This window comes from Orbicella faveolata, unplaced genomic scaffold, assembly GCF_042242905.1.
Source record: "Orbicella faveolata isolate gen_17 unplaced genomic scaffold, um_ofav_v1 contig_34, whole genome shotgun sequence".
NCBI classification, from domain to species: domain Eukaryota; kingdom Metazoa; phylum Cnidaria; class Anthozoa; order Scleractinia; family Merulinidae; genus Orbicella; species Orbicella faveolata.
In genome coordinates, this window is record NW_028301563.1 from 7,830,601 (window position 1) to 7,847,500 (window position 16,900).

The 16,900-nt window shown below is 37.9% G+C and overlaps 2 protein-coding genes across 2 annotated transcripts in view; both read left to right on the forward strand.

The window, feature by feature from the left end:
- LOC149104515 (pancreatic secretory granule membrane major glycoprotein GP2-like) overlaps positions 1 to 16,900 on the forward strand; it is a 290,181-nt gene that overhangs the window by 242,910 nt on the left and 30,371 nt on the right. The window lies entirely within an intron of this gene.
- On the forward strand, positions 8,356 to 9,375 carry LOC149104530 (nidogen-2-like). Its single transcript, XM_089271063.1, has 3 exons — positions 8,356 to 8,632; positions 8,903 to 9,023; positions 9,230 to 9,375. The coding sequence occupies exons 1-3, from the start codon at positions 8,447 to 8,449 to the stop codon at positions 9,373 to 9,375; spliced, it is 453 nt and encodes a 150-aa protein (XP_089127189.1). The 5' UTR covers positions 8,356 to 8,446.

Sequence of the window (16,900 nt, forward strand, 5' to 3'; positions counted from 1 at the left end):
CTTTTCTTAGCCTGTAATTGAAATTGCATGCTAGAGGAAGTTAATTTGCTACCGTTTGTTTAAACCCACCCGCAATGCAGGCCAATTTGCGCAAGCAACAGAAATCTGTTCTATTATTTACTTGTTCGGTTTTTCTGCTCGTACTTGTAGAAGGTTTACTTCCATAATCCGATAGAAACACATAACTCGAAAAAAAATCTCGCGAAAGTATCCGAAAAAAAGTGTATAAAAAGAAACTAAATAGGAACATCAACTTTTATTATATTTTTATTTACAGTGTAATGACGAAAATGGCTCTGATCTTGATGTTTACTTACCGCTAATTTGAAATAATAACTCTCTCAGCGGAGGTTGACGCAAGAGGTCTTGAAGCAAGGGTAAAAATATTATGGAATTAAATGCCAAACCTGCCAAAGATGAAGACCCACTCTCGTTTAAATTTCCCATACATACAACTGTACCTACAAAATACGTTCATGATGCAGATTTAACGTAGATGTCGTGTCTCGTATAATTAGCAATTTCCTTGGCAATCTATTTCCGGTCTTGTTGCACGAAACTTCTTCTCAAAACATAATCAGCCTTATTAGTCGACTAAACAGAAGCTAATAATTCGAGGGAACAGTTCCTTCTTTTTCTATAACCTGGGAGAAACGCGAGCTCCAAACCTATTATTTTTTAAACAAAACTTGAAAAGCTAATAGGCACCTCTTTTCTTATCAGAATATTAATATGCTCTCTGAATAGACAGGTGGCAAGAACAAGGTGGATATTATATCGATGTAACACCAAATCCTCACAAGAACAATTACTAAGAAGTGTATGATGATTAGTAGTGAGAATTTACGGTTGATCTCGGGGACGGACAGATTAAAAATACATGCCGCCCCTCGCACTTTCAAAAGTCGATTTCAATTTGCGTACTTCGCTAATTACCACTAAATTACGACTTGGAAGTGCCCAGTGTCCCAACATCAGAGTGCAGTGTGTTATAAAGAAGGAATGCACCAGAAGTTCGAGTAACAAATAGTAAAGAAAATGTGCCGAGATTATTTACATGGTATTTCAAACTTCTGTGCGAGTGTTTTAAATATCTTCTCAAAATTAAATTTTAATAGGTATGAAAAGTCGCGACTTTTGACAAAGTTTTAATTATTAGCCACTAAAGCTGTGATTAAGGGTGTTTTTAGCAGGTGATAATTCAAGGCCAGTAAGCTATTTTCTCTGACATCTTCGTTACCAAAAAAAAAAACAACAAAAACAAAAAAACAGTCAAATGATCTTGAAGTTTTTGTACGCTGTGTTTCTTTAGTACGTCCACCTTGTTTGCCACCGTAATATCATCTCTTCTGAATGAATGAATACCGAATGAACGAACGAACGAATATATTGAGACGAGTACGAGCTGAGGACAAGCTTGCGTACTCGGCATGAGACGCTCGTATCTCTGAGTAGAGTCCAGCTTTTTCAACAGGTCCAAATGGTCCATTTATATCAGAGGCAACTGGCTTTGCTGCCCATAAATTAGCTGAATTTTACCATTAATTTGAGTGTCTTCTAACGGCAGATGAGCTAAGCCACAAGTTTGCCTGCAAGCAACCAAATGTTCTTGCATGCTTAAATTACAAGCAGAAGTTTGTAAGCTGCGTTGCCTATGAAGTAAAAAATGATTGCTGCCTATTTTAAAGGCTTTTCAAAGTAAAGAAGAATGGCGTTTTCCTGGCCTTTCTCGTTTAAACAAAAACATCATATAGAAAAACCTCATTAACATTACATAACTAAACGGAGCTCGAGGCCTGTAATGAACTCTTCCGCAAGATGTGGCACGCTCGTCAAAACAAAAGCTTTATTATCTCTAAAAGCTTTCTTTCCTTCCATTTGGCGCAAGTAGAAAAGCATAAAACTAGCACTAGGGTGTTGAAAACACATCGACGTACATTGTAAACCCAGCTTTGTGAAGCGTGGGGAAGCTTAAAATTCATAACTCTCTTTCAAATCTGCCCAACGTGCATATTTTTTTAAAACTTATTTTCACTCAACCATGCTATTCTCCTCAGTAGTTGACTAACAAACATTTTCACATATACTAGTTGGCAGAAACATTAGTGCTTTTATACCAGGCAGATATATGCCACTTTTACCGTAATCATCTTCTTTAGTTAAAACATCTTAACGAGTATTTCAATCATGTAGAGAAGTTTGTGCTGATCGTTATGCATCAGCCAATTCCAGCAGTGCCCACCACGCCCCCCACCCCCTCTCCCCCGGGCTAACCCCCGGGCATTAGCATTTTTTTTTTTTTTTTTTTAAATGGGCAAATTTCCCGGGGTAGGGACACATAAGCTGTCTAAATGCCCCGGGGTGGGGACGAAGAAAGAGGGCAAATGCCCCGCCCCCGGGATCGTCGCCGACCAACACGTCCGCAGTTTGTTAATTAATCAGTGAATAAAACGGTCAACTGCTCAGTATTTTAATGCAAAGATAAAACTTCAAGGACAATAGTAAGTGTTAGTTGATTCTGATTATATTTATTTCTTTGCATTTGTTGTTAACAGTTTGCTGAAGGATAGCTGGGATTGCGGCGGACGTGCCCCCAGCCGCGAGCGATGACAGGCGCCTGTATTCGCAGGCTACTTTTTCTTTGAAGAATCAAGACATTTTAAATGATGATGCATTGCAATTTAAGCTCGCAAGATCTGTCTTGAAGATCGCATCATTTGAATTCGCAAAGCTTAAGTATTTTAACTCCACTTTTATGAATTTAAAAAATGCTAGGCTAGTTTTGAATGCGAAATGTGAAATAGTCGTTTTCACGTCAGTGATTGTTTTGTGATAAACAAAATATAGAAATATCGAAAATTCAGAAAACATACCTTTAAAAACATCTGCAAGTTCTTCTAGTCCCTGACGGACAAGCCATTGTTCGACAAACACCTCGTCTTTCCCGATGAACTCATCCATGGCACTTTCCAAAACACGTGTGTCGAATGTCTGGGGATCGCCCCGGGGTATGCAAATGTCCAGCCCCCGGGCTCCGATAAAATTGCAGATGCCCCACCCCCGGGACTGACAACGTGAGCAAATGCCCCGCGGTTGCCCGGGGGCGGGGGAGAATGGGCACAGCTGGAATTGACTGATGCAAATACTGATACTTGAAGCGGTAGCGCTCGATAAAAAGTTTCATACAAGTCACAGCTCTTCGTGTAGACAACAAAGCTGATCGACGATCTAAAGATAAATGATGGGCCGAACTCTCAGTTTTCCACACGCCTAATCTCACTTCACAGATTCTTCAGCTTTCAAGAAAGGAAAGAGGTTCTCTACTAGAACGGCTTCTTTATTCTCCTTATAAATGTTAAACATAAATTGTTTAATACACGCTTTTCATAATTTCGGGATTAGCAAGTTACATGTCATCGATTCACTGGACATCTTCCTTGCACTGAAGACTTGAAAATTCACGAATTAAAGAGAAACCTTCTCTACTGGAGGTGCTGCTTTATTTTGCTTGTATATGTAAACATTAAGTTCTAAGTAACTTTCACATGTTTCCATAATTTTGGGATTATTTCAAGTCATCGCCTATTCTAACGAATTTGTGATGGGGTTAGAAATGTATTCGGTGATATTTCACTGAATTATATTGCAGATTCAAGTTCAACAAGCTTTTATTTAGCAACAAGGTTCGCACTTTTCATAATGCGAAAATAAAACGTCTCTTAGCTATGGTAGAACGGTCAGCTTGATTAACGTACATGGTGGTGGGCAAACTAAACACATCTCTTGGGTAATTACCTCAATTCGCATTAATTTAGGTCACGTTAAGTTCAATTACCTCAATTAACACGAGTGTTAATTTCCTTCAGAAGGTGGCCCTTCTAAGAAGTGCACTTTAGTAAGTTTGGTTGCGCTTTTATCATGTATTCCTAACAAACTTTTAGCGAATTGTCCTTATATAGAAATGTAAACTCCTCGAACTAAGGGAAAACTCGCGGGATGAAAAAGGGATGTCATTAACGAAAAAGAGCGTCTTGATAAACTATGGTGTTTACAAAAATAGCATTCAAACAAGTGAAAGTATAACAATAACATATCTTGATGCAAAACTAAATATCAGGAATCTAAAACTGAATCATCGCTGCGTTAGTTTAAGAAAGAATGTTATTTCTTAGAAGGAAAACCGAAATTTGAGAAATTTATTTTCTTCATTCATCTAAGGTTTAACTGCAGAAAATCTATTTTATCAACGCTCGAGAACAGTGAATTAGCTTAACGACCTTAACCATGCCTTTTATTTCGATAAAAAAAAAAAAAAAAAGAGACAACTAAGACTCAAACTTTCACTAGAGTGGTTCTCCTTCAAATGTATTTTACCAACCTACATGTAGGTAAATAAATTGATTAAAGAACCGTATTCTATTTACTCATTAAAAATGCACAATTAGAGCAGAAAGTTTATATGTACTTTGTGGAGTGCAGTCAGGCGAATAAGTAACATGATTGGTTTACGTCTGCTATCTGAGCACTGGTTTAACTTTAAGCCATATCATGCCATCTTTCATTAGTCGTTGTTAGCTTTTGTTGGAGCTTAATTCGACAAAACATCACTGGTGACTATTCAATACTGTATTGACTTGTATCTGAGACTTATTAAGTGGAGACATCCGCCGCATGTTAAGAATGAGTTTCTCTCTGCTTTTCGTTCTCGTGTCATGGATTTCAGTAATCCCTTGTCCAACTCGGGCGCAGGGTGAGTTTGAAAAACTTCCTCTTTACCTGTTTTGTATTTCATAGATACTATCTTAATTTCTATGTCAGCGTTCCCCAGTTTGGTTAAAGATGGCTGTCAAAGGATTCTTGATAATTTGGGCAACGAATCTTTAGTCGGAAATTATACCTAATTTGTTCGAAGATGTATCACATTCTTTCCATTCTGTTTTTCGCTGAGTGAGCGCTATGACTCTTTGTACTGTATCAATCTTGTCAAGCGCGGACATGTGACGAGAAGAAAGAAAATCAAGCGTAGCAAAAACTGATATTGTCATAATAGTCTGTCCAAGTTTGGAAAATTAAATCAGTGATATGTAAGCAAGCCTATCTACTTCTCTTCTTGATCGAGGGTTAGTCTGTAGTTTTCTGGTCGAATCGGGAACCAAGACATTCGCTGATGATCTCTGATTAGCCGTAGATTTGGAAGCAACGTGATAGAATGCTACATGCGTTTGTCTTCATAACCAGTTTATTCCGAAAAGTGCCGCACTGTCAGCATGTAACACGAGGAAGTGAGACGAGTCTTAAACTATCTTTACCCCTAATACATAAAAAGGCAAATGACACCGGTTTGAAGAAACCATGTTTACTTGATTAAAGGTTGATGCTGAGTATTTTCCTCCTCATTGGAAAAAGTGTCTAACATTTCACTGGAGGTGCTTACTGTAAATCTTTGGACAGTCACTCGATCTTTTTAAATCCACAAAAAAACATTCTGTATGAGATACGTGCATCAACCATGTTTACCAAATTCAAATTACTTCAATTTTCTTATCTTGTGTTTTAAACTTGATTTTACTTTGTGATACATGTATATATGGCTCATGCTTTTCATTAAAACGGTCTGTTTCCCAGCGCGAGTAGAATAATCAATTCTGCATTATTTTGGCCTGTGAGTCGAAACTCAGAATGATCTTAGCGGAACTTGCTACTGTTTGTCAAAAACCGCCCCCAACCCAGACAAATTTGAGCAGACAACAGAATTCTGATCTACTATTTATTTGTTCGGTTTGGTGTTGGCTCTTGTAAAAGCCTTTCTTGTATAATCCCATACAATCACAGAACTCGAGAAAACGCTGTTGACAGAATTCATATTTTGATAATCGAAACAGACGAATGATTTTTTTCTTCCTTCTCTTGCAGTTTTTTCCCAATGAAAAGGAATTTAAAACTTAATATGAATTAACTTGAATTCAAGATCGCGCAGCGGGTAATACTCAGCTGCTTTAACATATGCTATAACAAGAGGAAATTTAAGGAGTGTTAAAGCTCGCAATTTAAGGAGTGCTAAAGTGCACAATTTAAGGAGTGTTAAAGTGAGCAATTTTAGGAGTCTTAAAGTGCGTAATTTTAGGACTAATTAAATGATGCACTTTAAAGTGCGCTATTTAAGCAGTCTGAAAGTGCGTAATTTAAGGAGTCTTAAACTGCGCAATTTAAGTATTCTTAAAGTGCGTAATTTAAGGAGTTGTAAAGTGCGCAATTGAAAAAAAGTCTTAAAGTGCACAATTTTAGGAGTCTTAAAGTGTTTTATTAAGAGGGTCTTAAAGCTCGCAACTTAAGGAGTCTTAATAAAGTGCGCAATTTAAGGAGTGATAAACTGAGCAATTTAAGGAGTCTTAAAGTACGCGATTTAAGGAGTCTTAAAGTGCGCAATTTCAGGAGTCTGAAAATGCGTAATTTAGGAGTGCCTAAGTGCAAAACTGTGAGAATCTTAAATTGTGCAATTTCTAAAGCCTTAAATTGCGCAGTTTAAGGAGTCTTAAAGTGCACTATTTAAGAATTGTTAAAGTGTGCAATTTCAGGAGTCTTAAAGTGCACTATTTAAGGAGTCTTAAAGTGCGCAATTTAAGGAGTCTTAAAGTGCGTAAGTTAAGGAGTGTTAAAGTGCCCTACTGAAGGAGTCCTGAAGTGCTTAATTTAGGGAGTGTTGAGCACGCAAGGAACTTGAAAATAGACAAATTACATAAGGCATTTTTTGGCGGTGATCCTCATCATTACCCACCGCTAATTTAAAATAACAATACTCTTAGCGGAGGTTGTTTAAGCGAAAATCCTAAAGAGAAGTTTGCAGGGTTTTGACGTTATAGTAAAAATATTATCGAATTAAATGTAAATTGTTTTGTAAAAACTTGCCAAAGATTAAAACCCCGTATAAATTTCCCTCAACCAGAAACGTTTTGATTAAAATAGAGACTAAAAATAAGTTCATGATGTAAATCCAACATAGACGTCGTGTCTCGTATTAATTAGCCATTTTCGTGACAATCTAATTTCCGTCTTGTAGCGCGGAAATTTTCCATCAGACGTAATCACACCTATCAGTCCACGAAAGCTGATATTTTGAGAGGAGGATTCATTCTTCTGTTATAGAGCGAAATTTCGGGTTCCACACTATTATTTTTTTCTTAACTAAACTTGAAAAGCTTGATCAGCACTCTCTATTGTCAGAATATTAATATGCTGTTGAATAGACAGGTGGCAAAACCACCGTGGATATTCATATTGATATACCACCAAATTCTCACAAGGACAGTAACTGAGAAATGTGTGATGCTTAGATAGAAGAATTTAAGTTGGATACCGGCAAGGGGAAGATTAAAAAACAAGCCGTCACTCGCGCTTTAAAAATCGATTTTAAGTTTTAGACCTTTTTACGTTCCTCGCTAAATTACGGCTTCGAGATGTCCAGTCTTCAAAATATTTGTAGTTTGAATTTCATTCAAACACCGAGCAGACGATCCAACCATCAGCGTCGAATGTTTGAGAAGGAATTCACCTAAGGTTCGAGTAACATGTGAACAAACACTTGGCACTGAGATCATTTACATCGTGTTACAAACTTCTGTTTGACTGTTTTAAAATTCTTCTGAAAAATAAATCATTTCTAACAACAGCATATATCGAAAAATCACTTGAAAGTACTGGTGAAATGAAACTTATGATAAAATTTTACCTGCGTTTGCATTATTTCTTTGAACTTTGAAATTTATTTTCTCCAGTTCCCATAAATAAAATGCTTTCAATGTTACTCAAGGCAACTATTTAATACTATCTTTAGCTTTAAGAAAATGTAAAAGGGACTGAAAAGTACCTAAAATCATTCTGGTCCACCAAAATGGGACATTTCTTGATTTACTATCGGATTTCTTCACAAATTCTTCATAAAAAGGGATGACACTGAAAGGTGAACTCTGAAATACATCATGCAGTTATCTTGGATCCTTACAAGACGGCAAGCGGAAAAGAAAATTGCGAGTACACTCTTGGCTCTCCTTTAAGGAATTTATTTTATTTTTAGTATCAGAACAGTAACGAATCGGTTCGAAATTATAGTTTCACCGATTTGTTTAAATATTATACAATGGTCTGGCAAAAAATTAATCTTGTGCGTGGAGAGTAAATCGAAATAAAGATATACTGCATGCTGATAAGTGATACTATGTACATAAGCCCTCATCACTCATTCCTTAATTAGTCTGTTCTTTTTAAAATGCTTGCCTATTGATTTTTGTTTCAGACTTTGAAAGCCTGTTTCAAATTTTCTTTTATTTATTATAAGCTCTTTAGATAAACATGTTTATGTTTTTTTTTTTCAGATGGAGGACGTGAGCTGTACTTTCCAGCCTACTATTTCTATGCTGAGAAACGTTTAGTAAACCACTGGATAAAAACCATGACTGTCAAGGACTTGGACGAGTGTGAATACCGTTGCTACCTGGACGCAAACTGTGTCAGTCTTAATATCAAGAACAAAGATCATGACAGTGGAACACATGAATGTGAGCTGAATAACTCCACTCACTTGGAGCTTGACAGGGATCTGATAAACAACTCTCTTTACTACTATCGTGGCGCCGAAGTAAGTGACTATCATTTTTTTTTTTTTTTAACTTTTAACCTTCAGTTGTTAATAAGCCAATTTACGCCAAAGCTCTCCTCGAAAATCTTAATATTTGCGCATAAATTACTTTTCGTACTTCTGGGTTAAGTCGGCTAAAGTCGGCTAACAGAATTTCAATCCCAAGAGTGAAATAGACTTGTATCTTGAACAGCCATTCACTCGTTTATTCTAACAACGAGAGAGCAGTAGATCATTTATAAGCAACTATTTTCCTTTTCTGCGTTTCAGAACAAGTGCAGAGAGAACTGGCGGAAGTGCAAGAACAACTCAACTTGTCAGTCCGGTTTTACACAGAAAGGATATCGGTGTTCATGTACTACAGAGTTTGAGGGCGAACACTGTGAAAAAGGTAACTATGTTACTCCTAACATACCCTTTGATCATGTAAACTATCATTTAGCGAAAACGTCGCTAAGTATCAAACATTCTGCGGTAGAAATTTCGATCTCTACATTTACTTATCAAGACTGAAAATCACATATTTCTCAGTTGAAAATAGTTCACCAAGGGAGTCTCTTGGACGAATTTGCCGGCCATGTTTTACCTTAATTTTAGATGTTGATGAATGCAATAGAGGTTCTCACAAATGCCACTTGCACGCTGTCTGCAACAACACCAAGGGAGGGTACAACTGCTCTTGTAAAGACGGATACACTGGAGATGGACATAATTGCACAGGTATGTTTCTTGTCTGTATATAACAGTATATCTTATGATATTTCATGTCGAGAAGACTTCACGTCAGCCTATGCAAACCTAATCAGCAAGGAAGCCAGTAGGACAAACAGACAAGCAAACAAAGTAGAAATAGTATTTTGACAGCATGTTATTCCTGTGTAGGTTAATGGCGGTAACATTGCGTCAAGTAGTGCCAACGATTCTCCTGTACACATCTATAATCCCTTGTGGAGAAAAGAAGTGAGAGTAAGGTTTCTTGACTTGCCAATAGCATAAGTCGAAGATATAGAGCTGTAGAGGCCACAAAAGACATAAAATTTCAGCAGCATGTCAAGTCCTAATGCAATCACGATTCCACTGATTTCAATCATTTGACTACCAACATTTGCATTCGATCGTACCTTTCAGATATCGACGAGTGTGCTACCGGAGGCCATGTCTGTGTAAACAAACCAAATTCTGAGTGCAGTAATACCGAAGGATCATTCAAATGCCCTTGTGCTTTTGGATACGCAAGCAACGACAATGGGAAAACTTGTGAAGGTAAACATTCTCTATCTTATTACATTTTAACAACCTTTCAATCCATTGGCTCTTGTCTAGTAAGGACTTCTTTTATTCGATTAGCCATTTTTTCGCGTAGGTGATTGTCCATTTACCCACGCTCGAGAAGCCGGTAGAAACCTAAAGCGCATGCAAATTCAATACTGATTATTTTTTGCCGACGGCTTTGCAGTCATTTTATCGACCCTAGCTATACCTGACCTTTAAATACATTTTCCCGAGCAGTTTAACAAACCCAATAAATTGAGGAAATCTCCATACTTAGTAAACACAACATTAGACTACGAGTAGTTCCTCTGTCGCTTAGTCCGTCGAGCGAGACCGTAAATAAACCGCGAGAAAAAAATATGGCCGCGTGAACTCGCGCGGCTATTTTCTTCTCGCGGTTTTCTTTCGGGTCACGCACGACGGACTAAAGCGAAAGAGGGACTACTCGTAGTCTAACACCATATGCAAGCGTCAAATATAACAAATCCTGTTACGGCCTTTCGTTCAGTTGAAACATTAATTCATTCGTTTTTCACAACTCGTCAGTTTGTTTATTTATCTACGCATTGCCAGTAACGCGCGTTGGATATGAGATGGTAAATAGCCAACAAGCGCGAATGGAATAATTGTTTTATTAAATTCGGTGCTTTTGTATTCTGGGAAATATAGCTTAATTTTATTGGATTTTAATTTTACAAAACGACCGGAAGTCGATGTGACAAAAACAACAACAAGAGGGAAATCACATGACATGCGCGCCGTTTGTAAAATTAGTTGAATGAAAAATTTGAGAGAGAAAAAGAAAGCGAATTTGCTGAATGAAATTGCTATCAAGTAGAATTCAAGAAACGTCTATCAAATGAAGGAGATATAACCTTGGTCAGAAAGTTTTAAAAGCGTTCAAGTTCGAGTCATGGAGAAGAGCCAAATAATTGTGCACTTGCACATTGCCATTGTAATAATGCTGCGGAAAACTTTGATCGCCATGTGACACAGACGTTGTGCCAAAATTATTCTCGACAAGATCTCTCTCAGGATTCCCTTGCTTTGAAAGCCTTGGCATTTCGAGCTGCATGTGTGGAGCTCATTGTTGGTCAGTTTTAGAGTCATTAGCGTCAGATTCATCTTCAGAATCTCCAAGGCCACCCTGGTGGTTTTTCGTGGCTGGTAAAGAACCGGGCTTACTTCGGTTCAGCTCAAAATACTCAACTCCTTGAGGTGTTTTTCGCAAGGACAGAATTGTTGGCGCTAGCTGTCGTTGATTCTCTCGTCGTCGTCGGCCAAAAAAGAGACTGAGATAAAACTAGGTCGTCCTCTGTAGCTGCCCGGGATTCTTGCTCTCGGCCGATCCGAGCTTGCTTAGTCAAACAGTTTCCTCATCTGCTCATTGGAAACTGGTTTCTTATGGACTACGCCGTCAATTATGCCTGTTTTCCTGCGGCCTTTTACAAATGCATATGCTCTAATAATTTATTTGCCTGGTCAGAGATAGTGGAAAACGGTTTGTTGTGCGGCGGCGTGCGAAGGAAATGATCAACTGGCGGCTTTAATGGATTTAATCAATGAACTTTTGCAATACGTGTCATCTTTCTTCCTCGCAGACGAGTAAAAACACTTCAACTGAACATTCAGTTCTTCTTTTGACATTTCTTATATCGGTTTCTAAAATTTGGTGCCACCAGGACTAGCAAGCCATTCTGTCAGGTAAAATTTATTTTTGTTACATAATCTACATGAATGCGTAAAATCTCGCCGGTCATATTTTAATTTTGCAACTTTAAGGGAAACTTAACGTATACGTACCGTTAAATAATCTTATCTCGAGCTTTGTGGCTTTTTTGTTGTTACTGGGACGGCATTGTCCATAATTTTCTGTGTTTCCTCTGTAGATAGCTCATCGAATGTGCTTTTTTCATCCATTTTTTTTTTTGTCGACGAAACTTTGCTTCACGCGAAAAAGCTCATGCCGAGCGACATTTGCCGCTTTCATTTCCATATAAGGTCAAACGCAGGTATAATGGCTGGTAACCGAGATCCAGTGAACCAATCAGAAAGCTAGAATTGCATTATCCGAGGGTGAGAATTTAATAATATATATTCAACTATTATCCAAAACATGTGAAACCAGATTATACTGTAGTACCTGGAACTGATCTGTTCGGAAAACACAGATAAACAACTTGATGTTCGGGCGCGAGGGACACCAGTGGATAGACGGAGAAGATTGGTCGCTTGAGAAACCTCCGAAGACAAATCTATCTCCTAAAATATGCTACTCTGAATGGGGTAACCACCTAACCTAACCGAAGTGGTTTGTTTTCTATGACCCCTAGAGCTATGTCAGCTGGGGTACTGCACTCCTGCTAGGATCACCCATGTCCAACAGCGCGAAGGGTAAACATTGGATGAAGAGTGATTCCTCGGTCTTCCGAGTTTGGCGCAGGGTTAACGACCTTGCCTCGTGGAACGACGCAGGACAAACTGGCCGGCGGTGTCGCCCCTTGGGCTGTAATGACGCCCTGATCTAAATAGGGCGAAATGACTAGAGGCCGTTTGGTTCAATGATAGCCCCCAAGCATCGGACTTACATCTTGTGTTAGAACGTGAAAACTATGGCAAAAAAAGGAAGGGCAGCAGAAGTGGCCAAGTAGCCGGGATAATATAGAATAGAAGTGCCAGAGACAAAGGAGAGTAAATGGAAATGGATGGTTTCAGAAACACTGCAAAGTAGAGAGACAGTGATGCACGTGGGAGGCGAGAGGAGGTGCCGCAAGAAAACACTATAGTGAACACAACAGCAAATAGAGCCAATAACCACTGATCAGCAAGAGGACTTTTTACGGGTCGAGTTCACACAAAACGCAAAGAGTTGACGATGGTACAAGTATATACGCAACCCAATGAAGGGACGAACGAGGAAAAGCTAAAAAGATTGCATTTCTACTCAGTTTCAGTAGGCTTCAGGGCAATGTGTTCACAGACACGACAGAAGACACAAAAAAATGTTGTGATAGACGATCTGAATACAAAGATAATAAAAGCATAGAATAATATTGGTGGAACAGCATAATAAAAATTTAAAGACGTACAAAGATGCTTCAATTGCAAAGCAGAGCAAGCGATGGGTAGGGGACAAAATAGTTAAAATCAGAGAAAGGAAAGACGCTTGATTTATTAACCATTCCATTAAACTTACAGATCTTGCAGAGGTTATTTCAGCTCACCTACTTTTCGATTTACTGGAAATATTTAAGAAAGCATCCGGCTTAACGACAAATTTTACCAAAACTACTGAAGGTATGTGCATGTGGATTGGGTCTTCTAGAAAAAAACAAAAAAAAAACAAAAACAACAACAACAACAACAACAACAACATTTAATTGGTATTAAATGGCCAAGATAGTCAATTAAGACCCTTGTATACTCATGATCAAAAGTTGCTGCTTGAAAAGAACTTCATTGAAAATCTAGACAAGATAAAGAAGCTAATTAATGTCTGGTCCTCTAGAGGGTTATCTATTTATAGTAAAGTTATCATAATTAAAACTTAATTTATCCTTGAGTTTGTCCATGTAGCTTCGTAAATTAATGCCAATCCCGAATGGCGTGGTCAATGAATTGAATCGATTACTGAATAAATTGTTATGGAATGGCACGAACAAAGTTACCAGATTATCAACAATTAATAAGTTTTAGAACGGTGCATGGATTGAGAATGATAGAACTGGGATGTATGACGAAAAATCCTTGCGTCTGGCCTGGTTAAAAAGGATATTCAGCGAAAATGTACGTGGAAAAATTATTTTCCCACATCTTGTGGTTAAATTAGGAGAACTTCTTTTTTTCAACTGCAACTTTGACATTAAAGATTACACCGTCAATTCTCTGTTTTATTCCGAACTTTTAAAGTGATAGTCAAAGTTTCGTGAAAACTTTTCGTCAACTAAGGATTGGTGTAGCATTATATGGAACAACAAGGAAATTCGTATTAACAGTTCCCAAATCTTCTACAAAAACTTCTTTGATTATGGTATATATAGTATTGATAACTGATCTGTTGCTTGATTTAAATAGCACTGAATTGTGTAACAGAAAAAAAAAAAGTTCTTACCTGGGCCGGCCTTAGTCATGCTGCACTCCGCGAGTTCAAAAATAATATGATTCCAGCATTAATTTCATCCTCTTTGGTTATTAATAATAAAGCTTTGATATCACAAAGTAAAAATCAAAACATTGTTATTCGTTGTTAATAAATGAATTTCTTAGTGCCTTCAACAAGTTGCAAGACGAATTTCATTTCTTCATTACTTCTTTACAGAAATGTTTTATGCTTCCACATGAAGTCGCACTTGAGCCTTATGTTAAGGCTTTTCAATACAAGGTGCTTAATTCTATCCTTTATACCAATACTGAACTCTACAAAATTCGCTTCAATACTTGTAATAAATGCACCTTTTGCCAATCAGATTCAGAAACATTTCATCACCTTTTGCATAGTTGTCCTCACTGGAAAGCTTTCTGGAATGAATTTGCATCATGTTGGTTTTCCATTACAAAGGAGAGAATCAGTCTTAATAAAAAGATACAATTGCAGGTATTTTAACAAGATTATGCCACTTACTCTATACTCTACAAACAAAAAAACAAACAAAAACAAAGAAAAAAAGAAATTTTAAGAGAAAAATGGGCGGCAATTCAAATATGAGAGAGGATGGGGGGCGGGGGAGGGGTTGGGGATTAAGGATATATGTTAAGTGATTCTATGCTTCAAAATCCACGTCATTCATCTATGTTTTCTTCTTCTTCTTCTTTGTTTTTGATATCTAATGAATACCCCTTGTAACAATGATGTGTTTTTGCTTCGATTTTGATTAGTTTTGATTTTTGTAACTAGTCTAAGTATTACTTGTTTATGTAAATATTGTAAAAAAGCTTGTAATATATATATATGTCTTGTAGCATTTAAGTAATGACAAAAAAATAACCAAGAATGCGTTAGAAACGATCGAACTGGCACAGAATGTATGATTGCATTATTGTGATTGTATGCTGTCTCCGTTGAAGACTGAAGTTGCCTGATCGATCCCGCGCACGCATTGTGTGCGTAAAAGTTGCCCAGTCTAGTTAAGTAACTTAACGTAATGGTTACAGTTCATCTCTGTTTTTTTTGCCGCTCTTTTTGTGACCGTTATACATCTAATAGAACAGGAGACCAGTTAAGCAATGAAATTATCCAGTTGGATATTCATCTAAAAGAAACAACTCTGCAATGTGGAGAATCTTTCTAAAATTGCTACAAAACATCATTATGATCTATTTATTTCAATTAGCATGGTTATTATAGGCATAAGGCTAGCTCAATCCCTCTATTTTATTTTATTTTATTTCATTTTTTTTTAACCCTAATATAATGGTAACAAGAAACCGTTCATAAATGTTTTTTCTTTTAGTTGATCCCTGCCATGGGTACCTCACTTTTAACGCTACCGACAGAAACCTGGCTAATGTAAACCAACCTCATGTCCCGCCCTGCGACAGTTTTCCAGGAACTGACTGGTATCGTTTTCAAGGAGCTGCAGGAACAAGATTGCCGACACAATGTCCACTAATAGGAAGTGAGTTACTATCATATCCAGTATGGTTGAATGTTATGGAAAACAGATTGCCACGCAAAGGAGAAGGCGTAAAAGAAGGCATCATTGTCTGCCTTCCTTTCGATACTGATTGTTGCGTACACCATTTCAATATAGGAGTCAAGAATTGTTCCTCCTATTTGGTGTATAGGTTGCATGCAATAGGTAAATGTCCGTACCGTTACTATGGCACTAACTAAACCAAGCAACTACGGCCTCTTTTCTTTTTTTCTTAAACACAGTCGTTTCGAGGAAGGTTGTCCTAGCGAAGCACAAAAGCGTATACGCAACAATACCAAAAGATATCATGGGTAGAGGTGGCTCCTTATGTTTGTTCGAGCTAGCTCACGGAGATTTTAATTTTCAGCGAGAAGGAAGGATAAATCACAGATACAAGTACATATTATGTTTCCTTTTATCAAGCGTTGGCCAACAATCACCGATAGTAATTTATTCCGCCATTGTCGCGTACTGCACAGGCCGTCAAATGATTCCCAAATTTTACTGCAAGCGTCGCCATAAAAGATGAAATTCTGGACTCAGGAATTTGGACAGTGGTTTTAAATTATATAATGCATTTTGTTTTACTTACTAATACAGATGCAGCAGTTACTAGAGGTAACGAAGCAAAATATACAGTATTTAACCGATTTGAATGTAAATTTGGCACTTTAAAAATGATGGTTTAGATAGGTTTTTCCTCGAAGATCTTTATCGGGACACCTACGATGTATTCTAACGCAGGATGCTCACTATATTTTCAAATTTGGGGACAACTGAGAACTCTCGAGTAAACTGACTGTATTTCTTGCGTAGCTCTCGGCACAGAGGCGGTGATGATTGATAGCAAAAAAGTTGCATGTGTAAAGGCGACAGCTTTATGGAAATAAATATACTAAAGACGCTACGGTAATTTGAGCGCTTGCAAGACATTCCAGGAAAAATATACCTAAACCACAATTTTCGAAAACAGGATCATTTGCAGGACTGTACAGTACGCCTTTATGCTTTTGTAGGACAACATTTCTGGAGACAGCTCGTTAATGTAGAGATTACTTAGGGTAGTGGGGGAGTGGGGTGGGTGGATGCCACCCGTCCCTTAAGTCCCTTGAAACGACGATTTACTCTAAGGGGCTGAAACTTTCATTAGCTGTTCGTTAAGTAAGTAAGAACTTTATTTAAGTGTCAATTCATTCATCATCATTTATCCTCCGGGAGGCGCGGTGGCCTCATGGTTAGTGCGCTCGGCCCCGGATCGTGCGGTCTGGGTTCGAGCCCTGGCCGAGGACACTGTGTTGTGTCCTTGAGCAAGACACTTAACTCTCACAGTGTCTCTCTCCACCCAGGAGTATAAAAGAGTACC